The following is a 22854-nucleotide window of genomic DNA, read 5'->3' as shown; positions in this document are numbered from 1 at the left end:
ATAAATGCCATTATTATTAGCAAATACCACCACCATCATCACCAATTACTCTCACATTCAGGATGGTCTATCTTCTATTCCAGATCCCTCACATTGCAGCCTAAGGACATTTCCCTCCATCCTCAGTCGGGATGGATAGGGTGTACTCTATCACAAGGTGGAGAGATCTCTGTATACCCATTTGGGAACGGGGGAGGACCAGAGGCTGAGTGTGCTGAATGAGGTCAAAAGCAGCATGGGCCTAGGAATCAGAAGGTCATGGGTTCTAATCCTGGCTCTGCCAGTGGTCTGCTGTGTGACCTGGGGCAAGTCACTTCACTTCTCTGGGCCTCAGTTACCTCATCTGTAAAATGGGAATTGAGCCCCACATGGGACCAGGACTGCATCCAACCCGATTTGCTCGTATCTACCCCAGTGCGCTCAGTACAGTGCCTGGCAAATAGTAAGTGCTTAACAAATACCATAATTATTATTATTATTCAAGCTGTGCAGGAGGAATGGGTGAGTGGAAATCTGGGGGTTCCCAGACCAAAACTCACACCCTCCTCTCCTCCCTAAAGCACATGTGCCCGCCAATTGTCAGCGGTGTGACTTTGGGCAAGTCACTTCACTTCTCTGGGCCTCAGTTACCTCATCTGTAAAATGGGAGTTAAGACTGTGAGCCCCCCATGGGACAACCTGATCACCTTGTAACCTCCCCAGCGCTCAATAAAAGCCATCATTATTATTATTTGGGGAAGCAGCGTGGCTCAGTGGAAAGAGCCCGGGCTTTGGAGTCAGAGGTCGTGGGTTCAAATCCCACTCCTCCACTTGTCAGCTGTGCGACTTTGGGCAAGTCGCTTCACTTCTCTGGGCCTCAGTTCCCTCCTCTGTAAAATGGGGATGAAGACTGTGAGCCCCACGTGGGACAACCTGATTACCTTGTATCTACCCCCACGCTTAGAACAGTGCTTCGCACATAGTAAGCGCTTAATAAATGCCATTATTATTATTATTTCTGCCTCCATGTGCCCTGGCACGGGTGGAACTCCTCCGAACCCGGTGCCGAGATAGGAGCAGATGAGGGTAGCCTGGCCCTAGAGGTCAGGGAGCTTGGGGCCTCACCCAGTTCATTCATTCATTCAATCAATCGTATTTATTGAGAGCTTACTGTGTGCAGAGCACTGGACTAAGCGCTTGGGAAGTACAAGTTGCCAACATATAGAGACAGTCCCTACCCAACAGTGGGCTCACAAGCAATCCTGCTTGGGGGTGGACTTGTTTCTGAGGGGCCCTCAGGGAGCAGCCCAAGCCCATGAGGAAGTTAGAAAGCCCCACGACCAACCGTACTGGGGTTTTTTGTCCTTTCCCGCGCCTGTCACTGTGAAGGGCTGGGCTTGGGAGGATTCTCAATCCTGAGTTTAAGCCACGTCCTATAGGCAGCAGGTGGCTTCTAAGTAACAGTCCTGAGACCTCAGAGAATATTCCTTTCTATAACAATAGGAAACTCGAGGGCTTTTCCCTGCCTCTCTCTTCAGAGCAGCTCAGAGTGTTTCCTGGACACTCCCTCTTTCACTCTTCCTCCACGCCTTGGAGGCTGGCGTTACCTCCCATTCGACAGATGGAAAAACCGAGGCCAGAGAGGGAATGCAACCGGCCCAGAATCACCCGGCAAATCAGTGTGGGGGGAAATCAGTAGGAAATTTTGGCCTCCTCTCTCTGAAGACAAAGCCCAGGCCTCGCAGAGCGTGCCCAGGCTCACATAAAATCCCAACTCCGCCAATTGTCAGCTGTGTGACTTCGGGCAAGTCACTTCACTTCTCTGTTCCTCAGTTACCTCATCTGTCAAATGGGGATTAAGACCGTGAACCCCCCCGTGGGACAACCTGATCACCTTGTAACTTCCCCAGCGCTTAGAACAGTGCTTTGCACATAGTAAGCGCTTAATAAATACCATCATTATTATGAGCCCACTGTTGGGTAGGGACCGTCTCTATATGTTGCCAACTTGGACTTCCCAAGCGCTTAGTACAGTGCTCTGCACACGGTAAGCGCTCAATACGATTGATTAATAAATGCCATCATTATTATGAACTCACTGTTGGGTAGGGACCGTCTCTATATGTTGCCAACTTGTACTTCCCAAGTGCTTAGTACAGTGCTCTGCACATAGTAAGCGCTCAATACGATTGATTGATTGATTAATAAATGCCATCATTATTATGAACTCACTGTTGGGTAGGGACCGTCTCTATATGTTGCCAACTTGTACTTCCCAAGCGCTTAGTACAGTGCTCTGCACACAGTAAGCACTCAATAAATACGATTGATTGATTGATTGATTATAAAACACTCTCACAAGCTGTCTCTCTTTCTCTGTCACTCCGTTCCCTGGGGCAGAACAGGGGGAGACTCAGAGGGAGGAGGAGAAGGTGTCATGGGCCAGTAGCCCCCTCCTCTTGGCTATGGAAGGTGAGCTACCTACTGCCCCGGCTTCCCTGCTGGGCTGCCCTTCAGAAAAGGGTCCCTGAGTTGTTATCAGGCAGTGACAGTTTCCGCCGTCGGATCCCTCCTGTCCATCAGGAAAGCTAAATAAGGATCGTCGCTCCGGCGGCTGCAGGAAGAGGGGAAACGCAGGACATCCGGTCCAGCTGCCAATTTTTCCTTTCCCATGAACCAGTGCTGACCTCCCCCCGGCCGGGGCCCATAGCCCATTGGACCCGGCCCTGGGACCACCCCAATTAACCCTTCGGGGATTGGCCACCCTGGCCAGGTGATGTGGGAGCTGCCCGCCCCCGGGCCTGAGAGTTGTGGCGCTAATGGCTCGGGATCCCTCCTACCGCCATCGTCACCGAAGATGGAGGTTCACCAGCTTGGTGGCCCCATACGGGTTTGACCAAACGACTGGTCACCGACGTTCTCCCAGGGAAAAGGACTCCCAGCCAGGGAAAGAAAAGTCCAACCTGAGTATCTTGCATCTACCCCACGTCTGCTGTGTGACCTTGGGCAAGTCACTTAACTTCTCTGAGCCTCAGTTACCTCATCTGTAAAATGGGGATGACAACTGTGAGCCCCACATGGGACAACCTGATCACCTTGTATCCCCACAGCTCTCAGAACAGAACTTTGCACGTAGTAAGCGCTTAACAAATATCATTATTTTTATTATTATTACCCCAGAGCTTAGTAGAGTGCTTGGGCCATAGTAAGCACTTAGATACCATCAAAAAAAGTTAACCCTGTGGAATCTGGCTTGAACCAGGTAGGCCTGGTCCAAAGTCACACCGCGTGTTCGTGCACGGCACTGACATCACGTCGGCAAGGCTTGCTGAATTCATTCATTCAGTCGTATTTATCGAGCACTTACTCTCAACTAACGACTGCAACTCCCCAGTCTGAGCCCTCCTCCTCACTATACAGAGAGGTAGACTGTGGCTCCAGAGGAGAGCAATTAATCAGTGGTATTTAATCGGGAGCTTACCATGCTCAGAACACTACTAGGCACTGGGGAGGCACTTGGGAAGCAGTATGGCCTAGTGGAAAGAGCACAGGCCTGAGAGCAAGAAGGACCTGGGTTCTAATCCCAGCTCCACTGGGATTAGACCACTTGTCTGCTACGGGCAAGTCATTTCATACTTCTCTGTGCCTCAGTTACCTCATTTGTAAAATGGGGTTTAAGACCGTGAGCCCCATGGGGGACAGCGACTTGGTCCAACTGGATTAGCTTGTATCTCTTGTCTTATGCTGTTTAGTCGTCTCCGACCCATAGCGACGCCGTGGACACGTCTCCCAGAACGCCCCACCTCCATCTGCAATCATTCTGGTAGTGGATCCATAGGGTTTTCTTGGTCAAAATGCGGAAGTGGTTTATCATTGCCTTCTTCCATGCAGTAAACTAGAATCTCTGCCCTCAACTCTCTCCCATGTCGCTGCTGCCCAGCACAGGTGAGTATTGACTTGTAGCAGATTGCCTTCCACTCGCTAGCCACTGCCCGAGCTAGGAATGGAATGGGTAAGCCTCTGCTTGACTCTCCCCCTCCCTCAAGCGCTTAGTACAGTGCTCTGCACACAGTAAGCACTCAATAAATACGATTGAATGAATGAATTAGAGTACTTTAAGCTCTCCAGGTGCAATCCTGAGCAGGGAGTTTGTATCTACCCCAGCACTTAAAACGCTTGACCTATAACGCTTAATACAGTGCTCCACACACAGTAATGATAATAATAATTATGGTATTTGGTAAGCGCTTACTACGTAAGCGCAGAGAAGCAGCGTGGCTCAGTGGAAAGAGCCCGGGCTTTGGAGTCAGAGGTCATAGGTTCAAGTCCCGGCTCTGCCGATTGTCAGCTGTGTGACTTTGGGCAAGTCTATTTACCTACTCTATTTTATTTGTACATATTCTATTTTATTTTGTTAACGTGTTTTGTTTAGTTCTCTGTCTCCCCCTTCTAGACTGTGAGCCCACTGTTGGGTAGGGACCCTCTCTATGTGTTGTCAACTTGGACTTCCCAAGCGCTTAGTATAGTGCTCTGCACACAGTAAGTGCTCAATAAATATGATTGAATGAATGAATAGGATGTTCTTAAATACCATCATTATTATTACAATACAAAAGAGCTGTCAGTCATGTTCCCTCTGCCCACAAGGAGCTCACAGTCTAGAGGGAAGTGGGGAGGTCTCAGAAAGGACAGGATTCAGCACATTTGGTCTTTCTTGCCTGAGAACAAGGTTGCTTACCAGTAGCACGACCTTTGGAAAATCTCATCCTGGCTCCTCTCCCGCTTCATATATGTTTGTACATATTTATTACTCTATTTATTTTACTTGTACATATCTATTCTACTTATTTTATTTTGTTAGTATGTTTGGTTTTGTTCTGTCTCCCCCTTTAAGACTGTGAGCCCACTGTTGGGGAAGGACTGTCTCCATATGTTGCCAACTTGTACTTCCCAAGTGCTTAGTACAGTGCTCTGCACACAATAAGCGCTCAATGAATACAATTGATTGATTGATTCACAGAAACCTCCGACTCAGTTTCACGAGCCTTTCCTTACTCCATCCCTCCCAGGCTGCTTCCCACCCACCTCTGGCAGCGATGAGGCTCAGCTCCCTTGCCCTGGGCCTGAAGGGTGGCCCACATCCCTGCCACTGTCACCTGAATAGACCTCTCTACATCTGAATGAAGGTGCCCACCTGGTATTAATAGATAATTGGTCAGAGTCAAGCTGCTTTAGACACAGCTGGTAGAAGCCAGTTGTCTCTGAAGACACAAATCCCTACCACCCGGGGTTCAGGCCCCCTGCTCCAGCCAAGCAAACCTGCTCAATCTGCTTCCTCCCTCCCTCAAACCTACAGTTCTCCTGCCACCAAATCACAGAGCTGACCTCTCCCCTCATCTGGGAGACTCCCCATTCTCTTCTCCAACATCCAACCCAATTGTACTCCGTTTGCTGCCAACTCCCCAAAGACAAAGTTTTGGTGTCACCCTGCAACCCTCCTAAGAGCTTAGAGCAGTCGTCCAGACACAACTGACACCCCTCCCGCCCCACCACACAGTCCTTCAAATTGACTGATTGACTAATTCAAGGATGCAGTTATGGTCAGCTGGTCAATCATGTTGAGAGCTTACTATGTGCAGAGCACACTATACTAAGCGCTTGGGAGAGTACAATATAACAATATCACAGACACATTCCCTGCTCACTCAAGCTTACAGTCTAGAGGGGGAGACAGACACTAATAGAGATAAATATTACAGGCTGTGACCACTCTTCTCTGTAGCTGAGAAGCCCAGTATAAGACAAAGGCCTCCATAAAAAGAGGTCAAAGGGGGCTGCAGCCCCACTGCACTCTGTGTCCCCCCCACCTTCCCATCCATTAAACTCAGCTCCGGCTTCTGTCCTAGGACAACATAGTCCCAGCAGGATTGGGAAAGTGAGGGTACACACCAAAAGGGGCCTATCAGATTTCTTCCACCTCAGGCCCTTTGGGACCTTAGGCTGTGAGTCCACTGGACCCTCTCCATGGGGCACAAAGAAATTCCACCCTCTAATTTGTGGCAGGTGCAGCTGATTATCCTTCACTACTCCTGGCCCTGGGACAGACAGTCTCAGATTCACAGGTCAGGGCAAAAAGAGCCAACAAACTGCCGGTGGCCACAGCCAGGCCAACCTGCTTCCTTCCAGTAGCCTACATTGACACCATACTGGGCCCTAACCTGGTTTCAGCAGATGGGCCCTCACTGGGGACAGCTGGCTACAAACTGACCAATTCCCTTTTGCCAGGAAGGGAAGCACATCGCAGATTTTGCATCGAGACCCCCCAGTCAATTTTAATCAAGCGCTTAATGCATACAGACCACTATACTAAGCACTCGGAAGAGTACGATATGACGGAGTTGGCAGATGCATTCCCTGTGTGCGTGAGGAAAGACCTGTCTGCCCCCCCGACTGCCAGGGGGAATGGTCTGGACCGAGAGTTTCATAACCGTGTTTATCACAAAGGAAGTACACTGTGAGAGTCACATCCCTGACTGCTTGGAGAGTGGGGAAGAGGTGAGTCCCCCAGCAACTCGGGGGAAAACACCCCAAGCCTCCAGGACACCTCACGGTCCTTCAGATACAAGGTGCTTAGGGGCCAACAGCAGCAAGGCGGATGTAAGTTAGACGCCAAGAGGAACTTTTTAATCACAAGGTTTGTGGGACACTGGAAAAGGGATCCAAGGGGAACTGTGGAATCCCCTTAAGAAACAGATGTGATGGCTTTTCTGGGTTCATACCAGAAGATAGAGGGTTGGACTAGTCAATCTTTAAAGGAACTGTCCAGCAAGTAAGGGTAAATAATGACCCAATCCTGCCCAGGTGGCTCCTCACCGCCTCCTTCTGAGCCTGCTGAGCGCTTCTCCCTTACCAGCCTCGTGATGCCCAAGTGAGGCCATGGGTTGAGCACCTCCGATTCTATTCCCAGGGTTGAAGGACTCGTGGGGCTTCACATCCCTTCTCTAGGCCTCAGCCCCTCCATCTGGATAACAGGTGGCAACATCTCTTGGGAAGCCCAAGTGGAGGAGCCATTAACTCACCCTCTCTGCAGGGACCCACGTTGTTCTCTGAGCGGGAATCACAGTGGGAGAAGGGGTAAGAATCAAGAAGCCGGGACCCATAGAAGATCTGGGAGATTCTGAGCATGGAGGCAGCCAGGTTCTCCAAGAGGAACGCTGAGATCCCAAGACCCCAACCCCTTGGTCCAAAAGGTAACACAACCCCCCTGCCCGGGGAAGAGTGGAAGTAATAATAATAATAATAATTGTGGTAGTTAAGCACTTAACTATATACCAGGCACTGTACTAAGCAATGGGGTGAATACTGTGACTGTGAGCCCACTGTTGGGTAGGGACCATCTCTATACGTTGCCAACTTGTACTTCCCAAGCGCTTAGTACAGTGCTCTGCACACAGTAAGCGCTCAATACGATTGAATGAATGAAATACAAAGAAATGTAATTGGATACAGTCCCTGTCCCACTTGGGGCTCACATTCTTAATCCCCATTTTACTGATGAGGGAACTGAGGCATAGAAAAGAGAAGTGACTTACCCAAGGTCACACAGAAGACAAGTGGTGAGTCTGGATTAGAACCCAGGTCCTTTCAACTCCCAGGCCTATGCTCTGTCCACTAGACCATGCTTCGCTCAGTGGAAAAAGTCCGGGCTTGGGAGCCAGAGGTCATGGGTTCTAATCCCAGCTCCGCCACTCGTCAACTGTGTGACTTTGGGCAAGTTACTTCTCTGTGCCTCAGTTACCTCATTTGTAAAATGGGGATAAAGACTGTGAGCCCCACGTGGGACAACCCGACCACCTTGTATCCCCACCAGCGCTTAGAACAGGGCTTTGCACATAGTAAGTGCTTAACAAATGCCACTATTATTATCATTCTCATATGGGAGCTCAGATGATAAGCTTGTGGGAGTGTCCCACAAGCTATCAAGCAGCAGCGGGTGTGCCCTCCAAAAACAATTTCACTTTCAGAAACCAAAAACAAGTGTCAGATTTTCCAAAGTCACCACTCATTTTTCATCCCGACAGGCCGCGGACTTCCGGCTGCCCACTGGGTCTGCTTCAGCCGGGCTTGGGAGAGATAAAGCCCCACCACCTGGGTTGTAGCATCTAACTTCCCTCTTCACTCCCTCCTCTGTCCCTCTCTCCCCTTCCCTCCCCCTCCCCAAATACAAAAACGAAAAAGGAGGAGTGCTTTCTTATGGTAAAGTTTCTACTATGCGCCAGCCACTGTATTAAGCGCTGGGGTAGATACAAGTTAAATCAGGTTGGAAACAGCGCATATCCCACATGGGGCTCACAGTCTTAAACCCCATTTTACAGATGAGGGAACTGAGGCACAGAGAAGTGAAGTGACTTGCCCAAGGTCACACGACAGAAAAAGTGGCATAGCTAAGATTAGAACTCAGATCCCTCTGACTCCTATGCCCATGCTCTATCCACTAGGCCACACTGCTTCCCTTTTGTTTGCCCACCTGTACCAAAGTAGACTTTGAAAACACGTGAGACTGGTAAATCAGGAGAACTAGGTTCAAATCCCAGCTCTGCCACTGGCCTGCTGTGGGACCATGGGCAAATCACAACCTCTCTGAGCCTCAGTCTTCTCATCTGAAAAATGGAGATAAGATACCACCTCTGTTTCTTAGATTGTGAGTCCTGTGTGGGACAAGGACTCTCTGCTTTAATCATCTTGTTTCCACCCCTGATTCTGACACATAAATACCCTAATAGCATCATTATTATTAACAGGGAGCAGGAAGATGGCTCATGAAGATGAGAGAGAAGGGTAAAGGAAAGGAAGTTGTGAGAAAAGTAGAAGTCAAGGAAGCTGTAAGTGTATTGGGAGAGGGCAGGGGGACTTCTCAAGACATTACACAAAGTCCCTGTATCCTACCTCAGATCTGCTGGGGACACAATTCTTCCTAGGCTGGACTCTTCCTGGGATGTCAAAGGGATCTCCTTCTCCCAAGCAAGTGAAGGAATATCTCCAAACCAAGGCATTGACAAAGCTGTTAATCCAGGCTGAACTCTGGACCACTTGACAGCTGTAGTTGCCACACTACCATGGAACACCAAGCCTCCCCCGCTTTGCTTCTATCGCTGCCCTCTGAAGTCTACAATCTGTGCTCTGTTTTTAGAAAACTTCCCCACCCCTTAACTAGTGGTCTGTAATCAGGGACACACTGACCTCTACACACAGTAGGTCCTGAATAAATACTATTACCTCCATTCTGTGATCATCTTCAGCTGAGGGACACAAAGTACTCAGCCCTCTCACCCAACTTCTTACTTAGATTATGAGCCCCATGTGGGACAGGGACTGTTCCTGACCTAATTAACGAATACCATTAAAAAAAACACAAAAAAACCTCCAGAACTCGGCCAACAGTCCCCTGAGAAAAAGGTGAGCAATAAGATGGAGTAACTGAGGTCCAGGACAATTAAGTAATTACCACCAAGCCAGACAACTGGTTTGATTTAAACTCATTGCCTCAGCCCTCAAATAAAACCATCTTCATCTCCACAGTACTTACATATCCACAATTTATTTTAATGTCTGTCTCCCCGTCTAGACTGTAAACTGCTGTGGGAAGGGAACATAGCTACTGAATCTTTTATATGGTACTCTCTAAGGTGTTTAGTACAGTATTCTGCACATTGTAAGTGCTCAATAAATAATGATTCATTCATTCATTTCCAGGTGGACACCCCCTATTCTGTCTAGGAAAATATCATCCAGTAGAGACGGGGCAGCCTGCTATCGCACTAGGGCTTGATAGGGACAGCATTGCTAACCATCAGTCCCTCTCCTGAATAATAATCAAAAGCAAGAGGATTTGTTGCCCTAAAGTCAGTTTGACTTGTCTTTTACTGTTGAATCATCTCCGACCCACAGTGACTCCATGGACACATCTCTCCCAGAACACCCCACTCTCCAATATGCAATCATTCTGGTAGTGTATCCATAGCGTTTTCCCGGTAAAAAAAATTTGGAAGTGGTTTACCATTGCCTTCTCCTGCCCAGTAAACTAGAACCTCCACCCTCGACTCTCTCCCATGTCGCTGCTGCCCAGCTCAGGGGAGTTTTGACTTGTAGCAGATTATCTTCCACTCGCTAGCCACTGCCCAAGCTGGGAATGGAATGGGTCTGCCTCTGCTTGACTCTCCCTCCTGTAGCCAAGACTGGTAGAGGACTGAAAACTCTCCAAGTGCAATCCTGAATGGGGCAAAGTCCATTTAGATGAAAGGTTTAGAGAAACCAAAAGACACCAGCTGAGGAAGAAAGGGAACCTGATTGACTGGGAGGAAAGGAAGAGAGAACAGGTGAGGGTCGAAGGGTGTGGAGGACCAATAAAGAGGTTGATTAATAGAGGATAACTCCCTTATCAGGTCAGCTTTGTCCACCAGGCAAAGTGGGTCTCTGCCTCACAGCCATCAGGAGGGATAATAATAATAATAATAATGACATTTATTAAGTGCTTACTATGTGCAAAGCACTGTTCTAAGATCTGGGGAGGTTACAAGGTGATTTGGTTTTCCCACAGGGGGCGCACAGTCAATCCCCATTTTACAGATGAGATAACTGAGGCACAGAGAAGTTAAGTGACTTGCCCAAAGTCACACAGCTGACAATTGGTGGAGCTGGGATTTGAACCCATGACCTCTGACTCCAAAGCCTGTGCTCTTTCCACTGAGCCACACTGCTTCTCTAATGAACAGCCTCTTCTCCCCGACTTTATCAGAGCTGCTGCTGCTGACATCACCACCGCAATCACCCCAAACAGCCCCCTGCACTGTCTGAGGGGAAGATGAATGAGGGGTTAGGACTGGGCCAGGGCTCTAGAGAGGAGGGAGCTTGCTGTGGGCGAAAAAAAAAATATTTATCTTAGTACAGTGCTCTGCACACAGTAAGTGCTCAATAAATATCACTGATGGATTGGCTGATTGAAGGGATGAACTGAAGCCTGAGGAAGCCTATAGCTTCCACTGCCCAGAGTCCTCGAGGACTTGCAGCTAAGATCCCTGTGGAGTTTATATTTCAAGTGCTGGGGGGAGAGAGAACCTCCATGGGGCTGGCAGGACTGTGCCTGGTTTACCCTGCATATGACAGGGTTCTCTTCTTTGGCCTCCTTGGCCTCATATAAAAATAAATCCAAATCAGAGAAATCCCTCCCTAGGACACTGAGGGAGAACTAGGGCCTGTCTGCTCCATTCTTAGACCCCTGGTACCTAAAGCCCCACATTAAGCCCAAAACCTGGATTTAATTTTTGATACTTGAGACGATGCCCAGGCCTCTGCCTTGCACTGCTTTTTGCTGGCGGGAGTGATCCGGATCCCTGGACTCTACCACCCACTAGCCATCGATGTAGATGCCTCAGTTTCTCTCCCTTGCATTCTGAGCCACGGCATGATAGTCTTCACACCCCAGCCCCACAGCGCTCATGTCCTAATCGGTAATTTATTTATTTCTACTATTGTCTGTCTCCCCCTCTAGACTATTAGCTCACCGTGGGTAGGGAATGTGTCTGATACATTATTATATTGTAGTCTACCAAACTCTTAGTACAATGCTGTGCGCATATAAAGTGCTCAATAAATACGATTGACTGACTGATACATGAATGTATCAAATGAACCGGGACCGACTGACCGAATGAACTAGCTCTCTTCCTCCCTTCAAAGCCCTACTGAGAGCTCAGCTCCTCCAGGAAGCCTTCCCAGACTGAACCTCCTCCTTCCTCCCCATCCCCTCCACCTTACCTCCTTCCCCTCCCCACAGCACCTGTATATATGTATATATGCTTGCACGTATTTATTACTCTATACATATTTATTCTATTTATTTTATTTTGTTAATATGTTTTGTTCTCTGTCTCCCCCTTCTAGACTTTGAGCCCACTGTTGGGTAGGGACCGTCTCTATATGTTGCCAACTTGTACTTCCCAAGCGCTTAGTCCAGTGCTCTGCACACAGTAAGCACTCAATAAATACTATTGAATAAATGGATGAATGAACCACAAATGGCCGGATTCACCCTTCCCATTCTCGGCCACACAAGCCACAGATTGCCATGAGACTGCACGCTGGAGCTGGACTCTTCAGCCACACTGTCCAGCCAGCTCCCCCCTTACGACCTCTTTCTGCAGCCTAGTCTTTCTCGGAGGAAGATTCCACCCTGGGCCCCGTGGGTTCAGAGCCCCTCCACGCTCACTGATCTCCCCCCAACCTTCTCCGGATCCTCAAAGGAGAGAGTAGTTTAGGGTGGGACCTCTGAACTCGACATCTACGGTTGGGAGAGTTGAGCCCTGCTACACTTCCAACCCTTCAGATCTCGGAAAGAATCCAGACTCCGGATCGAGGCATCCTTTCTGGGTTCCGCACAGAGCCTGCTGCCTGGACTGGGACTGAGAGCTTCAGGTAGACAGGGACAATGTCTGGCCCGATTTATCCACCCCAGTGCATACTGCAGTGCATGCCTCGGAATAGGCAATTAACAAAAACCGCAAAAGAAAAAAAGAGCTTACCCATTCACTGGGCTGATCCCCTTTCGACAAAACCGATTGGAGCTGGACCTGAATTCTGGCATGCTTTCAGGTCCCTCTGGATGCTCTCCCACTGGTGGGTTTATTTTTAAATGATATTTGCTAAGTTCATTCATTCAATCATATTTATTGAGTGCTTACTGTGTGCAGAGCACTGTACTAAGCGCTTGGGAAGTACAAGTTGGCAACATATAGAGACGGTCCCTACCCAAAAGTGGGCTCACAGTCTAGAAGGGGGAGGCAGAGAACGAAAGAAAACATATTAACAAAATAAAATAAATAGAAAAATATGTACAAATAAAGTAGAGTAATAAATACGTACATATATACATGTGCTGTGGGGAGGGGAAGGAGGTAAGGTCGGGGGGATGAGGAGGGGGAGAGGAGGAAGGGGGCTCAGTCTGGGAGCAAGTGCTTACAATGTGCCAGGCACTGTACTAAGCACTGAGACAGAAACAAAATAATCAGGTTGGACACAGTCCCTGTCTCCCTGGAACTCACATTTGCAGGTGAAGGACTGAATCCCCATTTTACAGATGAGGTAAGAGAAGTTCAGTGACTTGCCCAAGGTCACCCAGCAAACAAGTGATGGATATGTGATTAGAACCCAGGTCTTTGATCTTTCCGCAGGCCACTCTGGTTCTCTTCTCTCTCCAGTCCTAGCTCAGAGACCTGGCTTGGCTTGGGTCTCAATTCCTCACCCTTCGGGTCTGGCAAGGGAGATGTTTGGCTCACTCCTTGTCTCCTAACCCTGAGAAAGAAGGTATGCATCCCTTTCCCCATTCTCTGAAAGCAGGGAATCAATCAATGGTATTTATTAAGGACTTATTCGGGCGAGAGTACAACAGAGTGGGTAGACGTGTTCCCTGCCCACAATCAGTTTACAGTCTAAAGGAAAATTAGAGAAGTGTCTGCTTGAGGTGGGGACACCCAGCTGGGCGATGGGTGTTGGGGGTGGGCGGGAGGAGGCACGCTCTCCTCCCCTTCCCCAAGCCTGCTGCCAACTCTCTTGGGATGGAGGGGAGAAGTCCACATGGCACAGTCGGAATCATGTCAAAGGGGCTAAAAACCTGCCTCATCCCACCCCGTCCATTAGGGCTGCCACACTCATTCTCTTCATATGCCCCTTGTGCGGCAGCTGCCATCCTCAACCCAATAATAATAATAATAATGACAGCATTTGTTAAGCACTTACTATGTGCAAAGCACTGTTCTAAGCACTGGGGAGGATACAAGGTGATCAGGTTGTCCCACGGGGAGCTCCCAGTCTTAATCCCCATTTTACAGATGAGGGAACTGAGGCACAGAGAAGTTAACTTGCCCAAAGTCACACGGCTGACAAGCAGCACTGGCTTTGGAGTCAGAGGTCATCAGTTCAAATCCCGGTTCCACCACTTGTCAGCTGTGTGACTTTAGGGAAGTCACTTCACTTCTCTGGGCTTCAGTTATCTCATCTGTAAAATGGGGATTAAGACTGTGAGCCCCCCGTGGGACAATCTGATCACCTTGTAACCTCCCCAGCACTTAGAGCAGTGCTTTGCACATAGTAAGTGCTTAATAAATGCCACTATTATTATTATTATTATTAAATCCTGGCTCCTCCAGTTGTCAGCTGTGTGACTTTGGGCAAGTCACTTCACTTCTCTGGGCCTCAGTGACCTCATCTGTAGAATGAGGATAAAGACCGTGAGCCGCCCGTGGACAACCTGATCCCCTTGTAACCTCCCCAGAGCTTAAAACAGTGCTTTGCACATAGTAAGTGCTTAATAACTGCCATTATTATTATTATTATTAAGCAGTGGAGCTGGGATTTGAACCCATGACCTCTGACTCTCAAGCCCATGCTCTTTCCACTGAGCCACGCTGCTTCTCTATATCAATCGGATACACATCAGGTCTCCGCCTCACCCAACTCCCCTCCTTCCTGCCCTCCACATGTGTCACCACAGGTCACACCCTGCCTGTTCCTGGGGCCTCTCCCCAGCTCTTTACTGTCAGTCAATCATATTTATTGAGTGCTTGCTGTGTGTGGAGCACTGTACTAAGCGCTTGGGGGACAGCAATGCAACAGATATGTTCCCTGCCCACAATGAATTTACAGTCTAGAGGGGGAAACAGGCATTGATATAAATGAATAAGTTACAGATCTGTAGTACTGTGGGGCTTGGAGAGGGGTTGAATAAAGGGAGTGAGTCAGGGCAAGGCAGAAGGGAGTTGAAGAAAAGGAAAAGAGGGCCTCTTGGAGGAGATGTGCCTTCAGTAAGACTTTGAAATGGGGGAGAGTAATTGCCTGTCGGATATAAAAGAGAGGGCATTCTCTCCCAACGTCCCCGCAGAAGTGTGGATCTAGTCCACGGAACAGTCCAGGTAGCCACCCAGAAATGAGAAACAACAGCTGAGCCCAGGGCCCTTTGTGTACGATTGTCAACTTTTCACTTTGCCAGAGGGCAGAAAGGGGACAAGGAATCGAGTGGACAGGAGGACTTGGAGAGCACGGGGTTTGAAGAGCTCACAGGCCAGAGAGCCACCATGGTGGGTCTTTGCAGTCCTGAATGGAAGTGCTTGGGTCCTGTCAGAAGCCTAAATTAAGCCAGTCTGGAAATCCGGTGGTGGTGAAAGGCCCTGGGGGTTGGCATCTGTTAACCCATTTTCTCTGAGGAGCTCATAGGCTTACAGCTGTAGTGTCAAAATCAGAGGAAAAATATCCTTGACTCCCTCTCCTCATATAGAAGCAGCAGGGGCCGGGAGTCAGAAGGACCTGGGTTCTAATCCCTGCTCAGCCACCTGTTAGCTGGGTACTTAACTTCTTTGTTACCTCAATTACCTCATCTGTAAGATGGGGATTAATACTGTGAGTCCCATGTGGGACATGGATGGGGTCCAACCTGATTAGCTTTTGTCTACCCCTGCACTTAATATAGTGCTTGGCACCCAGTAAGTGCTTAACAGAAACCATTTTTTTTTTAAAAAAAGGTCCTCTGGTGGATGTGTGTCTTTTTGATACTATCTGGACACAGGGTGGTGCCAAGCGGGCCCTTTCCCAGAGGTCTCGCCGATCCAGCTGGCTCTTTTGTCCGTCCTGTCCATTCAGATCCCAGAGGGACACTCCCAAGCCCTGAGGTCACATCATCGGCAAAATTCAATGGAATACTGGCTCTCCAGGTCCTCAAATTCCCAGGGCCCCCCTTCCCTCCTGACTCTAAAAGAGACCTTGCTCAACTCCCACTTCACATCTCAATCTACACCCCTCCATGTGCATCCTGCTCATCATTGCGGAAATAAATGGGACGGACTCAAGGTAGAGCAGACAGTCCTTTTTCAAATGGTATTTTTTAAGCACTTACTACATTCCAGGCACTGGGGAAGATGCAGGCTAATCAAGTTGGACACAGTCCGTGTCCCACACGGTTCTCACATTCCAAATCCCCGTTTTATAGATGAGGAACTGAGGCCCAGAGAAGCAAAGTATGAGAATAATAATAATAATAATAATGGTATTTGTTAAGCGCTTACTATGTGCAAAGCACTGTTCTAAGCGGTGGGGTGGTTACAAGGTGATCAGGTTGTCCCATGGGAGGGCTCACCGTTTTAATCCCCATTTTACAGACGAGGTAACTGAGGCCCAGAGAAGTGAAGTGGTTTGCCCAAAGTCACACAGAGAAGCAGCATGGTATAGTGGAAAGAGCCCAGGCTTGGAAGCCAGAGGTCATGGGTTCTAATCTCGCCTCAGCCACTTAGCTGTGTGACTTTGGGCCAGTCACTTAACTTCTCTGTGCCTCAGTTACCTCATCTGTAAAAATGGGGATGAAGACTGTGAGCCCCAGGTGGGACAACTTAATTGCCTTGTATCTACCCCAGCGCTTAACAGATACCAACGTTATTATTAAAGTGACTTGGCCCAAGGTCACACAGCAGACAAGTGGCGGACCCGGGATTGGAACCCAGGTCCTTCTAACTCCCAGGCTGGTGGTGTTTCTTGTCCTCTCCCTGATCGCAGGGGGATCCCTTTGGTGTCTCCCTACCCCCGAATGCTTGTGGGGGCAGTCGGGGGGACACACAAACCATGTCCCAAAGTGGCAGGGGAAGTCCAAGAGGCTTGATTTCAGTAACTCCAGCCCTCCAATTCTCTCCCGATCCCTCTCATTGCACACCTGGGACCGGGTTTCATAATTACAATTCACCAGCTAAGATTTATCAATCAATCAAAGGTATTTATGGAGCACTAACTGCACACAGACCACTGTACTAAGCACTTGGGAGAGTATACCACAATAGAGTCACTAGACATATCCCATGCCCACAAGCAGCACGGCCCAACGGATAGAGCACAGTCCTGGGACCTGGGTTCTAATTCCAGTTCTGACACTTGTCTGCTCTGTGACCTTGGGTGAATTACTTAACTTCTCTGTGCCCCAGTTACCTCATCTGTAAACTGGGGCCCCATGGGGGACAACCCGATTAGCTTGAACCAACCCCGGTGCTTAGTACAGTGCCTGGAACATAGTAAGCATTTAACAAATACCAAGAGAAGCAGCGTGGCTTAGTGGAAAGAGCCCAGGCTTGGGAGTCCGAGGTCATGGGTTCTAATCCCTGCTCTGCCGCTTTTCAGCTGTGTGACTTTGGGCAAGTCGTCACTTCGGCTCAGTGGCAAGACCATGGGCTTGGGAGTCAGAGGTCATGAGTTCTAATCCCTGCTCTGCTGCTTATCAGCTGGATGGCTTTGGGCAAGTCACTTCACTTTTCTGTGCCTCAGTTCCCTCATCTGTAAAATGGGGATTACGACTGTGACCCCCCCCCAACCCGTGGGACAACCTGATCACCTTGTAACCCCACAGTGCTTAGAACAGTGCTTTGCACTTAGTAAACACTCTCCAGGAGGCCTTCCCAGACTAAGCCCCCCTTGTACTTCCCAAGTGCTTAGTCCAGTGCTCCGCACACAGTAAGCACTCAAATACGATTGAATGAATGAATGAGGGGGTGGGAAGCCTAGGCCCAAAGAGGATGAATCAGTTCTCCCAACGGCACCTACTGAGGAGCCAGGAGCCCTAGCCCCCCAGCTGGATGATCTTATGGGGGGGGGGGGTGACCTGTCCTTTGGGGGCAACACCCAACACCCCCTTTTTCGCCCCCTTCCCACCTGTGCCCTCTGACCTGCCCGGAGCTGGGGGCTTGCTCTTGGCCCGAGATGGGCATGCTGTGGGCAGGGGGCAAGGAAGGCGAGGGGGAAGAGACACGCTGCTTCTGTATGTAATGATGCTTTGTGTACATAGTAGTGATGTAGTACACAGCTATAATTCTATTTATTCTGATAGTATTGACACCTGCCTACTTATTTTGTTGTCTGTCTCCCCCTTCTAGACTGGAAGCCCGTTGTTGGGTAGGGGCCGTCTCTGTATGTTGCCAACTTGTACTGTCCCAAGCGCTTAGTACAGTGCTCTGCACACAGTAAGTGCTCAATAAATACTATTGACTGACTGAATGAAGAGGGTCCGGTGCCCCTTCGTCCCGCACGTGGTGGTCGTCGAAGCCCGCACTTCTTTTGCTGCCTCCCTGGCGCCCCCTGCTGGCGGCCCGCAAAGCCATTCATGCATTCATTCCGTCCTATGGATTGAGCGCCGACCGCGTGCAGAGCACTGTACTGAGCGCCTTGGGAAATCTACAATGCAGCGATAAAGGGAGGCAATCCCTGCCTCCAACGAACTCACACTCTGGAGCTGGAGGGGCGGGGTAGGGACGGACATCAGTACAAGTAAACAGACATCAATATAAATAAAAATAGAATTATATATATACACACACAGAGAGGTATATATACACATATATGCACACATATATGTATATATACATATACGTACACACACAGGCACACATATATGCACACACATACGTATATATACATACACATACATGTATAGATACATGTATGTGTGTATATATGCATGTACACATATGTGCATATATATGCTCATGGATGTATATGCATACATGTATATGTACACACACACATGTGTGTTCACCTGTATATTTGCACGTATATACACATATATATGTGTGTGTTCACCTGTATATTTGCATGTATATACACACACATATATATGTGTGTTCATTCACATATATGTGTGTGTGTGTGTGTGTGTGTGTGTGTGTGTATCTATCTATCCATAAAATAGTCCCCCGCCCCCAGACTGTGAGCCCGCTATTGGGTAGGGACCTATGTTACCAACTTGTAATAATAATAAAAATAATAATAATAATGATATTTGTCAAGCACTTACTATGTGCAAAGCACTGTTCTAAGCGCTGGGGGGATACAGGGCAATCAGTTTGTCCCACGTGAGGCTCACAATCTTAATCCTCATTTTACAGGTGAGGGAACTGAGGCCCAGAGAAGGGAAGTGACTTGCCCAAAGTCACACAGCTGGCAATTGGCAGAGCTGGGATTTGAACCCCTGACCTCTGACTCCAAAGCCCAGGCTCTTTCCACTGAGCCACGCTGCTTCTCTTGTACTTCCCAAGCGCTTAGTCCAGTGCTCTGCACACAGGAAGCGCTCAATAAATACGATTGAATGAATGAATATATATATATATATACACATATGTAAGTGTCATCATTATTATATACACACAATCAATCAATTGTATTTATTGAGCGCTTACTGTGTGCAGAGCACTGTACTAAGCACTTGGGAAGTACAAGTTGGCAACATATACACACACAAACATATATATACAGAAGTGCTTGGAGGAGGGGAGGGAAAGCAAAGGGAGCAAGTCAGGGGGAGATGATTCCCTCAGATGATGTTTCCAAATTGTACCTTCCGAGCGCTTAGTATAGTACTCTGCACACAGTAAGCGTTCAATAAATACGATTGAATGAATGATGCTCACAGGGAGGGGTAGGGCATCGGAGGGACGAGCCCCTAGGGATGTGAGCCGGATCGGGGGGAGCCCGGGGCCCAGAGTCAAGGGACCAGGGAGAAGGGCCCGACGGCCGGGGAATGGGGGAAGAGGGGGAAGACAAGGAAGAGGGAGGGGGGAAGGAGAGGGAGAATGAGAGAAGTTTGTGCCGGGAAGGGGTTCGGGATGGGGCATGGATAGAGCACAGGCCCTGGAAGCGGGAATCAGAAGGTGGGGGATATTAGGGAAGGGGCAGGGAAGCAGAAGGTGGCAGGGGGGTGGTGGTGGTAATTAGCACAGAGAGCCAGGAGACTGGAGGGTATTAGGGCAAGGGCAGCGGGGCTCAGGGGAAAGAGCCCAGGCTTTGGAGTCAGAGGTCATGGGTTCAAATCCCCACCCCGCCAACTGTCAGCTGGGTGACTTTGGACAAGTCACTTCACTTCTCTGGGCCTCAGTTCCCTCATCTGTAAATTGGGGATTAAGACTGTGAGCCCTCCCCGTGGGACAATCTGATCACCTTGTAACCTCTCCGGTGCTTAGAACAGTGCTTTGCACATAGTAAGGGCTTAATAAATGTCATTGATAATAATAATCATTATTAATAAATACTTCTTTATTTAAAAGTAATTTATTATTAATTACTATTAATAATAATGGCCTTTATTAAGTGCTTACTATGTGCAAAGGCTGTGAGCCCGCTGATAGGGACCGTCTCTCTATGTTGCCAACTTGAACTTTCCAAGCGCTTAGTACAGTGCTCTGCACACAGTAAGTGCTCAATACGATTGATTGATGGATGGATGGATCTCGCGGCTGCTGTCTCACTGTCTCTGTGCCATTGCACAGAGACAGTGCATTGTACCCTCCCCAGCCGTTAGAACAGTGCTTTGCACATAGTAAGCGCTTAATAAATGCCATAATTATTACTGCAGCGGCGGCTTTGGGATCATCGTATCTTGCATTGCAGCCTTCGCCCCCTTTCCTGTAAGTGCCTTTCTCCTCCGACTCCTCTGCTTCCCAGGAACTCAGGAAGCCCCGCTCCCTGGATAATCCAACCCCAATTTGCCCATACTGAGTCAGAGATCTCTTTGGGCCCGTGAGCCCACTGTTGGGTAGGGACCGTCTCTAGATGTTGCCAACTTGTACTTCCCAAGCGCTTAGTCCAGTGCTCTGCACACAGTAAGCGCTCAATAAATACGACTGAATGAATAAATAGGAGAGACCCAGCTCCAGCCCCCCCTCCCCTCCACTGAGCCCCTGCGTTTTTGAAGACCCCAGACGTGGGGGGCGGTGGCGGGGGGCTCACTCTGTCTCCTCCCGCCCCACCACCTGACCTTGGGCAAGTCACTTCACTTCTCTGGGCCTCAGTTTCCTCATCTGGAAAATGGGGATTAAGACTGTGAGCCCCCCGTGGGACAACCTGATCGCCTTGTAACCTCCCCAGCGCTTGCTTTGCACATAGTAAGCGCTTAGTAAATGCCATCATTATTATTATTTCAGCGGCGGCTCCGTGATCATCGTATCCTTCACTGCAGCCTTCGCCCCCTTTCCTGTAAGTCCAATTATCAGCTGTGTGACTTTGGGCAAGTCACTTCACTTCTCTGGGCCTCAGTTCCCTCATCTGGAAAATGGGGGTGAAGACTGTGAGCCCCTCCCGGGGGACAACCTGATCACCTTGTACCCTCCCCAGCGCTTAGAACAGTGCTTTGCACATCGTAAGCGCTTAATAAATGCCATCATTATGATCATTATTAGTTACCAAGCGCTTAGTCCAGTGCTCTGCACACAGTCAGCGCTCAATAAATACGATGGAATTAGGGCAGGGAAACATGGGGTATGGAGGTAGAGAAGCAGCGTGGCTCAGTGGAAAGAGCCCGGGCTTTGAAGTCAGAGATCAGGGGTTCAAATCCCTTCTCCGCCACTTGTCAGGTGGGTGACTTTGGGCAAGTCACTTCACTTCTCTGGGCCTCAGTTCCCTCATCTGTAAAATGGGGGTGAAGCCTGTGAGCCCCCCGGAGGCCCACCTGATCACCTTGTCACCTCCCCAGCGCTTAGAACAGTGCTTTGCACATAGTAAGCGCTCAATAAATGCCGTCATTATCAGACTAGAGGTAGGGAGGATGGGGGTAGATATGAGGGCTAGAAGAGGGGTGTGCGGAGCAGAAAGAAGGGGTGCGGGGCTACCCACTGGTGGGTAGGGACCGTCTCTATGTGTTGCCAACTTGTCCTTCCCAAGCGTTTAGTCCAGTGCTCTGCAATCAATCAATCGTATTTATTGAGCGCTTACTGTGTGCAGAGCACTGTACTAAGCGTTTGGGAAGTCCAAGTTGGCCACATCTAGAGACAGTCCCTCCCCACCAGTCAAGGCTCACAGTCTAAAAGACTCTGCACACAGTAAGCGCTCAATCCATGTGAATGAAGGGAGGGGTGGGGTCCGTTTTGGGGGGAGGGGGTCAGTGGGGGTCCCCGTCCTCACCTGCCTCCGATACGATTCCGACCCAGAGCCAGAGGGACAGAGTACACGACGCTCTCTTCATTTCCAGCGCCCGGAGCAGCGAGCTGTGGGTGGGTGGGGGGGTGGGTGGGTCTCAGATAACGCCCCGGCTGGGACAGGCCCGGGGGTGGGCAAGGGGCGGGGAAGGGGCGGGACGGGGGGCTGGACTGCCCTCCCATTCCCTCCCATCCCCTCCCATCCCCTCCCATTCCCTCCCATTCCCTCCCGGAGCCGGAACCCGCTCTGGGCCTGGTGGGAATAATCATCCCAATCATCCTAATTATCCTAATCATCAGAGAAGCAGTGTGGCTCAGTGGAAAGGGCGCGGGCTTGGGAGTACACATATTTATTACTCTATTTATTTATTTTACTTGTACATTTCTATCCTATTTATTTTATTTTGTTGGTATGTTTGGTTCTGTTCTCCGTCTCCCCCTTTTAGACTGTGAGCCCACTGTTGGGTAGGGACTGTCTCTATGTGTTGCCAATTTGTACTTCCCAAGCGCTTAGTACAGTGCTCTGCACATAGTAAGCGCTCAATAAATATGATTGATTGATTGATTGATTGATTGAGTCAGAGGTCATGGGAGTCAGAGGTCATGGGTTCGAATCCCGCCTCCCCCACATGTCTGCTGTGTGACCTTGGACAAGTGACTTCACTTCCCTGTGCCTCAGTGCCCTCATCTGTAAAATGGGGATTAAGACCGTGAGCCCCACATGGGACAACCTCATCTCCTTGTATTCCCCCAGCGCTTAGAACAGTGCTTTGCACATAGTAAGCGCTTAACAAATACCAACGTTATTATTATTATTATCCTCCTGCCACTGGGAGACATCTGGGCCTGGTGGGAATAATAACCATCCTCATGCCACTGGGAGACAGGAGAT

At 49.3% G+C, this 22854-nt stretch overlaps 1 protein-coding gene and 1 non-coding gene across 2 annotated transcripts in view; both read right to left on the bottom strand.

The window, feature by feature from the left end:
• The window catches only part of FLT4 (fms related receptor tyrosine kinase 4), a 111248-nt gene extending 89239 nt beyond the window's left edge, over nucleotides 1–22009 (bottom strand). The window contains exon 1 of the mRNA XM_038740580.1: nucleotides 21949–22009. Within this exon, the coding sequence (XP_038596508.1) occupies nucleotides 21949–22009 (61 nt within the window). The remainder of the gene's footprint in view (nucleotides 1–21948) is intronic.
• LOC119920069 lies at nucleotides 10121–10258 on the bottom strand. The gene has a single exon (XR_005447837.1). It is a non-coding gene; the product is annotated as a small nucleolar RNA SNORA7 (small nucleolar RNA).
• Nucleotides 22010–22854: the final 845 nt, after the last annotated feature.

The sequence above is a fragment of the Tachyglossus aculeatus genome, chromosome X1, assembly GCF_015852505.1.
Source record: "Tachyglossus aculeatus isolate mTacAcu1 chromosome X1, mTacAcu1.pri, whole genome shotgun sequence".
NCBI lineage: Eukaryota > Metazoa > Chordata > Mammalia > Monotremata > Tachyglossidae > Tachyglossus > Tachyglossus aculeatus.
Note: the sequence above shows the minus strand (reverse complement) of the source record. Positions and strands in the feature narration are given on the sequence as shown.